At 32.0% G+C, this 14589-nt stretch overlaps 1 protein-coding gene across 2 annotated transcripts in view; it reads left to right on the top strand.

Moving 5' to 3' along the window:
• Positions 1-14589, top strand: part of KIFAP3 (kinesin associated protein 3) — a 147084-nt gene that overhangs the window by 95468 nt on the left and 37027 nt on the right. For both annotated transcript variants that reach the window (XM_041765016.1, XM_041765006.1), the window contains exon 17: positions 2585-2670. In XM_041765016.1, coding sequence (XP_041620950.1) covers positions 2585-2670 — 86 coding nt within the window. The remainder of the gene's footprint in view (positions 1-2584; positions 2671-14589) is intronic.

Below are 14589 nucleotides of genomic sequence, written 5' to 3'. Positions count from 1 at the left end.
ATGGAGCCTGCTTCTCCCTCTGCCTGTGTCTCTGCCTCTCTCTCTCTCTCTCTGTGACTATCATAAATAAATAAAAATTAAAAAAAATATTAAAAAAAAAAAAGATTGGATAAAGATTGCTAAAGTGTTTTTGCCCAGTGTTTGGTGTTCAAAATCCAAGATTTTTGTTGATGTCAATGACATTTAAGTATATCTTGTTATTTTTTGTCACATAATTATAAATGATTATTAAAATATTTTGCCATAATTTTAAGCATTTTTTTGATTCTTGGTGTGACTGATATACTTAAAATTTTTAAATAGAGATTTATTAGGCAATAAGCTATTTCTTTTTTCCATTTTTTAAATTTAGGGAATTTGATCATTATTTGATACAATTTTAAACAGAATGAAATTAATTAATTTTCATACAACCCCCAAAATTGCCAAATGAAAAAGAAGCTAAATTTGACTTGGTCGTTTTAGGACCCTCCCTGAGAATATATCATTCTGTATTTTTTTCTATATTTTAAATATATCCTTTTCTTCCCCCATTAAAAATAGTAAGTAGAAGATGTGCATAGAAGATGTGGGCTAAGCTCTGTCTTTACTACTGCTTTAAAACTTGGTTAAAAAAAAAAAAACTTGTAAAAATTATTTTTTCATTACAATCAGTGCTACAAAGAATGTCATTTGCTTGTACACATGTGCTAAAGTTTCTTGGTAGAAACCTGTGACTTCTGTTTCAAATACAATTTTAACCAAGACTGTATTGGAGATAAATTTTTCTTCACTGCCTGTTTTAGTAGATTCATTGAGGTTTCTTAAGACTTTTCTTTATTCTTCCCTTTCCCCTACGTATTTATCTATTCCATTTCTTTTCCGGAGTTAAACCCAAATTTCAATACAAGTACTCTCTGATTTTAAAGGACTGTGTCCTTCTACTTGTAAGTCTAATCTTCCAGTCACTTGCTATCCAGTATAATTTAACCTCATTTCTAGAACATTTTTCTGACATTTGAAAATGAATTATTTCAGTTATTGCCTTTTAAGAACCAGTGCTTATTTAAGATTATAATATATTGACCTACTCCCTTGTTTACTATTTTTTCTTGAATTCCATTTCTCTATTTCTCTGTGTTGATTTTCTTTCATAATTATATTCTTATACTGCTAATTGGATATCTATGAATAATAAAATATATATCTATCTGAAAATAACTAGCACCTTTTCTTTAATAATAAGTTAGCAGAATATAGAATTTTAGATTGCTATTTTCTCAGCAATTGAAAGATATTTTTCCACTGTTTTCTTGCCTGAGTTGATGCCACTGTGAAGTCTGTAGTCTGCTAATTATAGGTATCTGTCATAAAGTCTGATGACAATTTACTTTTCTTTTCCTTTAAAAATGAATGACTTGATCTTTTTGCCAGTAACATCAGAGGAATGTCTTTTTTTTTTAAGCCAAGTTGTTTTATTAGATGTTGACAATACTTGCTTGATTTTTCCAAGTATCAAATGTGATCTTTCAATATGTAGTTCTCTTTTTTCCCACCTAATTTCAGGGAAGTTCTCTTAAATTACAGTTTTTAGTATTTGTTCTGTTTTATTGCTTTTTTTTTTTTAATCTTTTTTTGGAATCTCTATTATGTTGGATCTTCTTTGCCTATCTTTAATATTTGCCATTTTCTAATATTTTCTCTATTTTAAAATTTTACAAAGTTTCTTCCTTTTGCCTTTCATTTCTCTTAGAGTTTTATCTGTTGTTTTTGTTTACTCATGTATTACTATAAATTTAGTTCTTATATATTTGAAATAATTTTTACTTTTATTTTTTGTTCTTTCATGAATTATTTTATTTCTTTGAGATTACTAATTTATTATATTGTTCTTTTACACATATTCTATTGTTTTCTTAAGTTCTTGTATTTCAAAAAGAAATACAACTTGGAAGGGTACAGCTTCCATTATATATATGAAAATATCTTTCTCATAATAACTGTACATAGCATTTGTGATTCTTTTCTGTTGCTATTTTTATGTGAAATTAATTTTCCTGAACTTGGTGGGCCAGCTTGATCAAAAAAGCTTTATAACTGTGCAGCTCTAGAGCTCCCTCTTCAGTTATTTTCATGTTTTCAAAAATTAGGGCCTTGTACTGAGATTTACTGGCTGTTTTCCTTACCCATTTTTTTTTATAAATTTATTTTTTATTGGTGTTCAATTTGCCAATATATAGAATAACACCCAGTGCTCATCCCATCAAGTTCCCCCCTCAGTGCCCATCACCCAGTCACCCCCACCCCCTGCCTACCTCCCTTTCCACCACCCCTTGTTCGTTCCCCAGGGTTAGGAGTCTCTCATGTTCGGTCTCCCTTTCCTTACCCATTTTTATTTATTTTTCTTTCTTTCTTATTTCTGTTTTCCCTTTTAAACAAGTTAAATGTTAAATGTTTCTGGTCATCTTTTATTAATGATTCTACTTTAAAATTTGAAGTTAGATTTCAAGGCAGAATTTTAATTTGGAGAAATGTGGGATTTTCTAATATGCTTGAATAGCCTCAATCTCAAATGTAGTTTGTATCTTTAACCACTTTTGTTCAGAGGCCCCAGCATATCTCATAGATCTGATGCATGATAAAAATAATGAAATCCGAAAAGTCTGTGATAATACATTAGATATTATAGCGGTAAGTAATTTTGCTTCTTATGCAAAGTATAATAGTGGTCTTCATTTGGGAAAAAAGAAGACTTGATACATCTGTTTAGAACTCTGCAATTCATGTAAATGCAAACTTATATTTTGATAAATCTCTGAAAATACAGTGATACTAAATTCATTAATTCTTTAAACATTAAGATCTTTGACTTTCAACTTTTTAACTTTAGGCTCCTTAAAGCGGTTTTATACATATTCGGAGTTTTAGGTTTGGTCTGCATGTAATCTCAGAATCACTTGTTTTTCAGAGAAATTATTGCATAGGGACTGGAGTTTGATGAGAATTTCTACCAAAACTTGATACACTCAATTTTGCAATTTGGCTATTAAGCTTTTTTAATAAGTCATGTTATAGCAATTATTTTTTCAATTTGATTTTTGTCATATCCATGCACTTGTTTTGTAAGTTGCTTTGAAATGATGAAACATACAAAAATCATGTTATTCATGACTATAGAACTTTTTAAAGAATATATAACTGAAGGAATATAATCAGAAGGGTAATCTGAGTCCTGAAATAGAAACTTGCTTTCTGTGTATAGTTTTTTCAGAAGTTATGCTCATGCTGCCCACCACAATCTTCTGCCTAGACTTGGACCATGCATCAGGCATATGGTGCCATCCCATATACTAGGTTACTTTAAATGTCTTTTTCACCTATGGCATATAGTGTTGCACACAACTTGCTTGCTTCCTTCTTTGAACTGGATTTATACTTCTTATTTTGGCTCATTCTGTAAAATGCTTCTTGAATATGGCCTATTCAGTAGTTTTAAGATTTTAGCCTGCTTTTTAGAGGATCATAATAACATTTTAAAGAATCAGTTAACAACTTTATTACAAATTCTCTAAGTTGGCATTTGTGCTAGTGATTTCATTATGAAATCTGACAATCAGTATTAGGTACCTTCCTATCAATTTCCTGCATTTTATTTCAGAAATTGATCTTAATTGATATGATCTGCTTTGGATCTGAGCATATCATACTAGTTTAAACTTTTTTTTTTTTTTTTTTACCTTAGCATGCACGTGAGGTGGGAGAGGGGGAGTGAGAATCCTAAGCAGGCTCTAATTCAGGTCTTGATCCCACAACCCTGAGACCATGACCTGAGCAGAAATCAAGAGTCTGACACTCAACCCCCTGAACCACCCAGGTACCCCTATCATTACAGGTTTTAAAGTAATGAGTACATTGTCATTTTAGCTTTGATCTCTAAATTAAAACAAGGAAATTTTATGTATTAAATTCTTGCTCCAGTAAGATGTTTCATACATGTAGGCCTCTGGTCACAGGGTTTGTAAATAGAGAATGTTTATATCTTGTAGAGAATAATTTCATGTCTCATATTCTATTTTTTTAAGATTTATTTATTTTTGAGAGAGTATAGGGGTGAGGGGCAGAAGGAGAGAGAATCCCAAGCAGACTCCCTGCTGAGCATAGAGCCTGACACAGGGCTGGATCCCAGGACCTTGAGTTCGCAACCTGAGCTGAAATGAAGAGTCTGATGCTTAACCAGCTGAGCCACCCGGGTGCCCCTCAAATCCTATTTCCTAGTAGATGATTAATGTCATTTTGTATATAAAGTATATATAGTATAAGAATTAAAAACTTATTAAAGTTCTATTTATGATTATCTTACCTTAAGCAATGAGGAAAGGAAAAAAGATGTCAGTTTGTTATGGATTGCCTTTAGCATACTTTTAAAATTACATTCTTGTTTGAGAAAAGGTAGGTGGAAGGCAGTAATGTTTAGATTTACACATTAGGCATGTTGGGTTTAGAATGTAAATTAGTACTAGTTCTAAAATGCCAGCTTATTATTATAAAAATATTTAGTACACAATATGAATATAAGGTACAAAAAATGTTATTCCCAATTATTTTTAAAATCTGGGCTACAGTCTCATTTTAAACAGGAATTTTCCCCGTGTGTCTACCTTTTTTTTTCTAGATGGCTGTCCTAGTTCTCTCTTTCTCTCTAGAACCAGTGTTTTGAAAAAATTGTCTACATATTACTTTCTTCATTTCTGCACTTCACCTCACCCTCCTTTCAACCTATACTAATTCTGGCTTCTGCCTCCATTATTACACTGATACGGTGCTCACTAAAGTCACCCTGACCTTCGTTTTTCTAAATCCAATGAGCATTTTTAATACTCATTTTACTTTGTTGATTTTACCGTCCTTAAAGGAATTTATAAATCCTGATCAGTTAAAATGTAAATAAGGAAAATTATTTAGGTTATTTTTACAAAGAATCTTGTTGATATGGTCTTCAAAGAAGAGTAATCGGCAAAATGAAACTGGTGATATATCAGCTAGCTCTATATGTCTCCCTAAGATGCTATCTGATCACTTGACTTAGTATAAAAAGAAATCTAAACAAGTAATCTGAAGGTTCACCTAATCTCTCTCTGACTCTCTACATGAGACTTAAAGTAAGTACTTGATATGATGCCAAGTAATTTTGGATTGTTTCATTTCACACGTTAGAAAACTTTAATCTGAAAAGATATTTAGAAATAATAAACTTACTAAATAGAAAATATAAAGATATTACTGTGTGAATTATGTAATTTAAAAGTCCTGTTGTGCTACTCAACTGAGTCATATTCATAGCTCAGTTTTTTAGAGGAAAGAAGTGGTCTACTACAGCTGATAGAAGGGCTAGAAACATCCCATATTCTGCTGGAAGAATGTTTCTTTACCTTTTTGCTGTTATACACTTATGGGAGTCAGGCCCTGGTTCAGTTTTAGATTGATAGTAAGGAGCTGCACCACTGGAAGCAGCTTCTTCCCAAAGCTTTTTCTCCCTTTCTCACTTGGGTAGGGGTTCTAATCTTATATTCAACTTTGGTCTCTCTGATGTGGCAACTTGGTTTAACGGAGTATTGCATCTAAAATATCACTGATTCTAGTTCTCTCACCTGCTAAATAACCACAGACCACTTATAACTTTTTGAAGATTTGGTTTACAATGATGTATCTGAGCATTAGAGAGTTATTAAGGTTAGAGAAAATATGAAGCATCTACCACATGATGGTTGATTCCATATCTGGACCAACATTTTCTTTACTTGGTACAGTTAATTATCTACTTTATTTCCTGTTCATTTAAATGTTTTAAATGGTATTGGAAGATAATCTGTTCACTGTTTGGATTTTAACTATGGAAAGTTATTTAGAGTATTATTTTGGCCAGACATATTACTATTCAGAGTTTACCTTAATATTTTTCTGCAAAATGACTGAATTTAGCATTTTAAAACTCTAGATCAGGGCAATTCTAAGTAGGGTAATTAACTGAAAGGCCTTAATTAGGACAATGTAAACAGGAATCTGCCTTTTCTAGTATAGAAGTGCCTCATCTGTTAAATTACCCATATTCTGAATCTGTGGTGACTTATTTTAATTTGGACTCAATTTATCAGCTAACCTCAGAACAGAGTTATACTCCTTGCTAGGCCTCCTTATTTGGGAGAAATTTGAGGAGTGGGCCTTTTTAATGCATCAGTAAAATGACAGCCTCTCAGATTCACTTGGGACATAGCTGCCAGTCTGGTTCTTTGAGCTCAGACTCTATTACTGATCATGACTCAGGGTGCTATTTGCTTGTCCCAAATCTTTTTCAAGAGTAAAACAGGAGGAAATTGACTTAATTCGAAACAGGAGAAATTTTGATTAGACACAGCAAAGATGATGAAACACTAGAAATAAGCTGTCAAGGGAGAATGTGAAGCCTCTGTCCAGTTAGCATTAGTAATAACTAAATAACCAACTTTCTGAAATAGTTAGAAACCTGCCTAGAGTGGGAGTGGATCATCTCTTAAGATTCTTTTTACCTTTGGGCTTTGATATCCTACTATTCTCAGCATGAGTATATACTATAATAATTTCTAGATTTTTTAAAAAGAGCTAATGAGAATATTTGTAGTTTAAGGCAATTAAAGAAAGCAAATGAATTTGAATAAAAATTTCGTATTATTCCATGCTATATTTATTCAATACAAACCTTAGGGAAATATGCCTTCTGCAGTAAAGAATTTGTCCCCCAAATTATGGAAATGATACATTAGTGGTGATTTGTTTAATGTATTTGGGCCCAAGCCCTTAGTATGTGTGGTGGCGGTACTTTTTGTACCCTAGGAGGATTATGTTTGGTGATGTCTCTGTGGGCTTATCAGCAAGTTGTCATCTGTCTGACTAGGCCTTCCATGTAGCTTTTGGAGGCAGAGATTGAAGTAGATGCAGAGAGAAGTGGGGAGACAAGGAGAGAGGAGCTTATCTTCTTAGTCTTCTAAGGGGATATATATATCTACATATCTTATATATAGATGTATATGTATGTATATATGGCAGTTGATCATTATCTATTTTTCAAGCCTGGGGAATCCTGAAGGGAAGAACAGAATCCTTTAATCATAGAGAGCTTCTAAAAACCCAATTAGATTTTTATCCTCAGTACTTCTTCAGCTTTATATGAAATATTTGATAACCTCATAAATTCTTCCCCAGTTGGTTAAATAAATTCCTCCCCTGACCTTTCTTAGTTGTAAAACATTTAATACATGTTTATTAAAGATATAGTGTCAAAACAGTAAGACACTGGGAATAACAAAACACAATGTCCCTAGAATACAAAAGTTTACATTCTAAACTCTAGAGAACACCAGGATACTGTCATCTAGACACCAATTTACCTTCCAGGAACAGTACTATTATATGGCCCTATCAATAGATGTTATATACTAATGGCACATTGTGTCTGTAAGGTATCTATGGGAAGAGGGATGTATCTAGGTTCTCTGGTAAAAGAGTGATGTCTGTCATCTTTCTAACCAGCCACAGGCCCATGTGATTTGATACTAACACAGGTTTGTGTCACTGAGATTGTGAATGGTGGCCTTTTTTTTTTTTTAAGTCTAATTGTGATCATGGGAAGATTGTGTATATTTTAGTAACTTGGAATTATTACCTAGGTTTAATATTTTAAACTTGGAAAACAAAGTGCTATCTTTATTCTTGGATAGTCAAAATTATATTTAATAAGACTGATATTTTGAAAAGAGATAAACCAAAGTAAGTTCACTATAACCTCTAAGACATCAACTGGTATGGTCCCCACAAAAATTACCAGGCAAGCCTATGTCCTACAGAAGTGCATTAATATTGCCTGCAAGGGAAAGCACTTTAAAAAGATGTCTTATTAAGAAAAAAAAAAAAAAGACGTGTTATAACATCTTGGAAAGGGAAGTTATAGAGAAACTTTCATAAGATTAGATTAGGGTTAACATTAGAACTCAGATTATTTCAGGACAGGCTCTCAAAAGCAGGAAATGGGTGGGGATTGGGTAAAATGGATAGATGGCAGTCAGTTTTAATTGGCTTACAGGTTGGGCACAGGTACAGAGCAGAGACAAATGAGTTGTTGACAGAAAACTACTTAGGTGTTCTTTCCAGAGCAGGTGGTGTTGGTTCTTGCTTGTTTTATAGTCTTTGTACGAATTTTCATTGCTCAGACTTATAAGTTAGATTTTTCTCAATTGTATACAATCAAATTGGGTTTAGTGAGATGAATTTGGTTAGCCATCTTCTGGAGTTCCTTTTGATATATAAACCTGAAAGGCAGAAATTTAGGATATTCTTCTAGCTTGTTAAAATATAGAATATATATATATATATATATATGATATGAATGTGATCATATGTATGTGAAAGTATATGTATTCCTTGATAGTTCTATGCATGTTGCTTTTTTTTTAATTGACAATAGTTGGATTCAAAAGAACTCAAGCATAGTACGAAAGATAAAAATCATGATTTCTTAAATAAATTTCACTTAGTTCTATCTAACTTTGTCCCTATTGGACATGATACTTGAAATGATATTGCACAGATGAGCTTCCTCAGCACTTTAAACAGGGGTTAAAGAGATGATTATATTTGAGATCTGGTTAGAAAATGTCATAGTCATGACTACAGAACAAAACTTGGGATAGTACTATTGAGAAATAGTACTATCCCATAAAAGTCAACAACTCCGTTATGTGTGTGTGTTTAATTATGTGTACATATCTATATCTACTTATCCTGTACCTATCATCAGAATAAATGTTCTCTAAGACATAAAAAGGCATCTTTTTAGCAGCTATTACCTTAACCTTAATGAGCAACTAAATTACTCTGGTTCTGCTTTAATTTAGTATGAAGAAGTGTATTAAATAAACCATATTACATTCTCAATTAGGGGCTGTCACATTAAAGGAGAAAGGAAAATCTGTTTTCCATCAGTTATGTTAGAACACAAAGCAGATCTATGTAGCTCTATGTTATCCTATAGTGTGTTAATCAGATACAAGGTGTGACGGAAGCCAGTTACAAAGAGTTTTTCTGATAGTGAACAGGCTCTGATAATAGGCTGGTTAAGGCTTCACAATGTTTCTGTGGTTAAGTAGTAAACAAAATGATGTCGGACTTCAAAAAGGATGGTACATTCCATTTAAAATCAAACCATAAGTCTTTCATGACACTTTAGTTTTTATGGAAACTGAGTGCCTAAGATCATGTCAGGAGCTGAGAAGAGACGAAAGTAAAAAAGCATGTGTACTTTTAAATACAAGTCAAACTCGAGTCTCAAAGCAAGGATATCAGGGTACCCTTTTTGTAAAAAGAAGCATCTCAAAAATGAAGAAAAAACAACTATATTCCTGGAGTATTTCCACAATGGCTTGATAAATTCTTATGATGTATCTTGGCTGTGATTGAGCTATACCATCCCTGAATTTCCTGACAATGGAGGGAGAGGGTGTTAAGAGATAAGGAGAAATTTATGGGAGAGGGATTTTAGAGAGAACAGATTTTAACTGGTATATGTTGAGTTTAGTAAATTTTTGATACTGGATATTCATTTTGGAGTTGCTATTTAATTTTTTAAAATAAACTCCTCAGACAATATTCTTCAATTTTGGAGGATAATTGTTTCAACAGTTTCATGAAATAATGGTATTAATCATAGATTTTTGTTTATAGAATGTTAGAACTTCAGTAAATCTTAGATTTGTTTCATTTTAGAAAGGAAGAATCTGAGACCAAAAGATATTAAAATACCTGTAGAAGGTTGCTTACTTCTATTAATGTCAGAGCTAGACACAGAACCCAAGCCTCCTAACTCCAAATTTAAGGTTCTTTGAATTATACCGTACCATAATATCATTAAAACCTATAAATTCAGACTCTGAGATACAACAGAACTGCCTCTGCCATGGCTGATAAACTATGCTCATTTAGAATAAATACAGGAGATTGTTGAAGCTATGTCTTCTGGAGTGCTGATCCATTGGAGCATGATAAAGCTTTTAGTGGTCTTCACTAAAATGGAAGAGAAAGGGAAAAAAGAATAAAGTGAGAGAAGGTCAATGGAAAGGAGCACACATAGGGAGAGACCAGGGCTGGGGAAGAGTTGCAGATGTTAAAATTATTAACATGTTTTATATTGGGAGAGTAGATCTTCATTTTGAGATTATCTCTCAACATTTTTAGTATTAAAATAGTCTTTCTTTTCTAAGACAGTAAATAGTAAGTAGCAGTTGATTCAATTTAACATCAGTTCCCAAAATTTGTCTTTGAAACTTTCCCAAAATCTAAAACTCTTAGGACTGCTATCCTAGCCTTTCAGTTTAACACTGAATAGACTCAACAGCCATAAGCTAAAATATTTGATTTTCAAAAACATAAAGATCAAAAGCCAGCATTGCATAGTGAACCAGTACTATCTCATTTGATTTTCGCTAATGTTTACTATTAAGGAAAAGGAGAAGCCAATTATTTAAACCAGTATTGTATTCCTCATAACATGCTTCATTCCAAAATGCTGTATTTGGGAAACATTCATATACTTGAAGCTGTATTATCACAACTTAGAGCAAACTTTTATGGCACAAGTACAATATATTAAAATTGTTTCAAAAAAAAATAAAATAAAATAAAATTGTTTCATACTTAGGTTCTAAATTTTAAAAATATGTATTTTAAAATATTTTCTAAAGTTAGCATTTGCTATTAGAATTAAGAAAGTCATTGCAAATAGGATATATACAATACTTATTATTATTATTATCCATACCTAGATAAAGGTATGGATATTTTTTCTATAATTTTCAGCTTTCAATACTGAAATAGTTTTATGATTATAAATATTTTCAAAAAGTCACATTATATATAACTGCTTGAAACTTTAAGGCTTTGATACTGGTTGGTCAAGGTTTTTAGCCATTTTGTTTGCTATGATTTATAACAAAAAACCACTCATACTTATTAAATCATTCTTCATAAGATTACCTCTCATGAAAACTCTTCTTGTCATTGTAGTAGATTCATTATATTATTAGATTTATTATTATTTAGATTATTAGATTTATTATTATTTAGATTATTAGATTATTATTATTAGATTCATTATAGTAGGAATCTGTAATCTTTATATCATCTGCAAAACATAATTTTTTATATCCTAAATGATCACACAGTTTGATATAGAATAACATTTTGTCTACTGTTTTCTGAGGAAGAAACTTGTTTTTTGAAGAGCTAAGCAAACAGTCATAGTGTTTTCATTGTTACCCTGTAAACAGTAATGCACACATTAATCATTATTTTAGTCATAGAAAAACCTATCGTTTTATAGTACAAAAACTTAAAAATTAGAATAAAATTGTTTTTAGTAAAATGATATTACAGTCTGCCATCATTGTTACTATTTTTGGACTTACAATGTTAAGATTTGCCTTGGTTCTATAAGTTTACTTGGTTATAAACTGATAAAAAAAAAATGTGGTAAAAACCTTAAAGGAATTCAGATTGCATAAAGGTAGTCTAATTACATTTAGTTCTAGGTCTGTGTTAACTCACTGCTTTGGAAAATCAGCTTCCCTAAGACACTCACAAAACAAGCTTTAGTGTCAAAAGTTAGCGATGGATGCTCATGGATATTTTTGGTTTGTGTGTTTGGGCTTCTGTCAAATGGATAGATAGTCTGTGGATAGAGAGTCTCTTTTTAAAAACTAAGCCTTGTGTGTTTAGGTTCATTAATAACATTGCTGTAAGCTTAAAGGGTGATAAGAAGGCTTAAGTTTGAAGGGCATCTGTGAAGAAAATAGCAACTTCGTTACACATTTCTACATTTATCACTGTACTTTTATTATTAGAATAGTGAAAACTTATGAGAAGCATGTAAGATAGTAATGCATGCTTTACTAGAACAAGCATGATTTTTTTTCCTTGTGCAGAGCATTACCTACTCAGCTAAATACATTTTATGGCTATGTAATTTAAGGATTTACTTTTTAAATACTTTTTTAATAATAAATTTATTTTTTATTGGTGTTCAATTTGCCAACATACAGAATAACACCCAGTGCTTAAATACTTTTTTAAGATTTTATTTATTTAAGAGCATATCAGCGTACCCTGTACAAGCAGGGAGGGTGCAGAGAGGTAGAGAAAGGGAAAGAGAGAGAATCCCAAGCAGACTCTGCACACAGAGCACTAGCCAATCATGGGGACTTGGTCTCACAACTCTGAGACTATAACCTGAGCTGAAAGGAAGAAGTCGGATGCTTAACTGACTGAGCCACCCAGGCACCCCGATTTACTTTTAATATTATACCTATTTCTGTAACATTTCACAGATATTAGTAAGCAGCAAGTTTTACTGTCAGTGGAGTAGCAAACCCAATATTTTGTATGTTTTGAACACTTGACTGGGGTTTATCTCTTGTCTTTACCCTAGGAATCCATACACTTGAACCTAAATTATAATAATAAGTCATATGTCTATCACCTTTCTTGAATACTTCTTCATTCAGATAATCAGATTTAAAATTTTTCTGTCAAAATTAAAAAGTTCATACCTCTTTCCAAGTGAAATAAGCTAGTATTCACAAAAGAAACAAACACCTATCAAATTAGTTCTAGCATTTAATGTAGATTTAATAGGATTTCTGGTAATATGAGGCATATTCTGGGAGTTTTGGTGACCTGTAACTAACTTTATCTTTTAGGAAAAAAGCCAATTATTATGGAGAATTTCTTGCCCCAAATACCAATTTACTTCTTGTTTAGGCATTAATTTTTTATCTTAATGTATAAGTTCATCCATTTCTTCTATAAGTGTATATGACCATTCTTAAATTATCTAGCCACTTCTAATATAACAGTAATATATTTGTGCAGCCAGCTTTGCAGCTAACACACATACTGTGCCATATATGGAACCAAAAAGTATACCTGCAAAAGCATGAATTTTGAAGAAGTTCAAAATTATATTTAGCATTTGGGCTAAATTATTTTAAAGCTGATCACAGTGCTCATATTGCATTATTAGCATCACTTAGTATTACATCTAGTTTGGGAAACCCAGAGTGAACCACTAAAATCTGTAGTCAGTGAAACTACTTGTAACAACATCTCTGCTACTATTTTTTTAACTCCTCTTTCCCTATACCCTCCCATGTGTGGCCAGGTTAGAGAAAACATGATTGAAAATACCATGTGTTATAAAATAAACTTACCATACCAGAAGCTACTTTCTCTCATATCACTGCTCTGTCAACAATTCAACACATTTGTAGACCCTTAGAGCTGGAAGTTGACCCTGGAGTTCTTTATTATATTCTCATTACTAAAGAATCCATTCTTTGTGACTCTGACAATACTCATTTATCCTCTGTTTAATTGCCTTTTCCACATTGCTAGCCCAAGGTTTACAATGCTATAATAGCCACAACTAGCTGTGCATACTTAAGTTAGTTCAGTGTTCTGGGCCTCGTTTTCTCATAAAATGACAATGATTATAGTATTAATTCAGAGAGCTGTCACTTCACTTAATTAATAGTAATGGCTAACATTAAGTGTTTTCAATATAGATTTTCTAAATGCTTTATATGTATTATCTCATTTTATCGAAACAACTTATATATAATCAATAAATGAATGATTGAATAAATTATGGTCATATCTACTCACTGTAAGCATACCAATAAGATGGCATTTACATTTAGCATTTATTTATATCTAAATTGTCAATTTCAAATATAGATTAAAATTGTAGATGTAAAATGGAATGGTAAAAAAACCCTCCTTCGGGGCACCTGGGTGGTCAGTTGGTTAAGCATCCAACTCTTGATTCCAGCTAGGAGTAGTGATCTCATTGGTCCTCATCTCGGGGGCCTTGGGCTCAGAGTGCCTGGTGGTGTGGGGGTGGGGTAGCCTGCTTGAAAATTCTCTCCCTCCACTCTCACTGGTGTGTACTCTCTCTCTTTCTAAAATAAATAAATCTCTTTAAAAACTACTTCAGTGATTTAAATATTGAAATTGTAATAGTTGGATTAGTAAATGTTTGTTATTTTTAAAGTAAAATGCAATGTTTGTAACTGATCTTTTATGCAATTAAATTTTAAATCATAGAACTAATCAGAATGTTAAAATTTAACTATTTGAAAAAAGAAAACTTAATTTGGTTGCAAAACTGCCATTAGCAGTATCATTGCCAAAATACTTTCTACTTACCTCCTCAGTCAAGAAGGGGCATCTATTATTTCAAAGATGTCCAGTATAGAGCACACAATCTGACAGCTGCCGCTGTTGAGAGATTTATTGATGATGTAAAACTTTTAAAATTTAACAGGTAAAATTTTAACAAAATAATAATAGTTACATTCTTATAAAATTTTAGATTTATTCTTACATCCCAGAAATTTCTGCTGTGATGATAGTCTTTTACTTTGAGCCTCAGCTTTGGATGAAAATTGATCATTAGTCTTAAAACTAAGACCCTAAAAAAAAAAAAAAAAAAAAAACAACTAAGATCCTAGAGTTAGAATGACAAGAAAG

Source organism: Vulpes lagopus, chromosome 1, assembly GCF_018345385.1.
Source record: "Vulpes lagopus strain Blue_001 chromosome 1, ASM1834538v1, whole genome shotgun sequence".
NCBI lineage: Eukaryota > Metazoa > Chordata > Mammalia > Carnivora > Canidae > Vulpes > Vulpes lagopus.
This window is presented reverse-complemented; position numbering and strand designations above follow the sequence as displayed.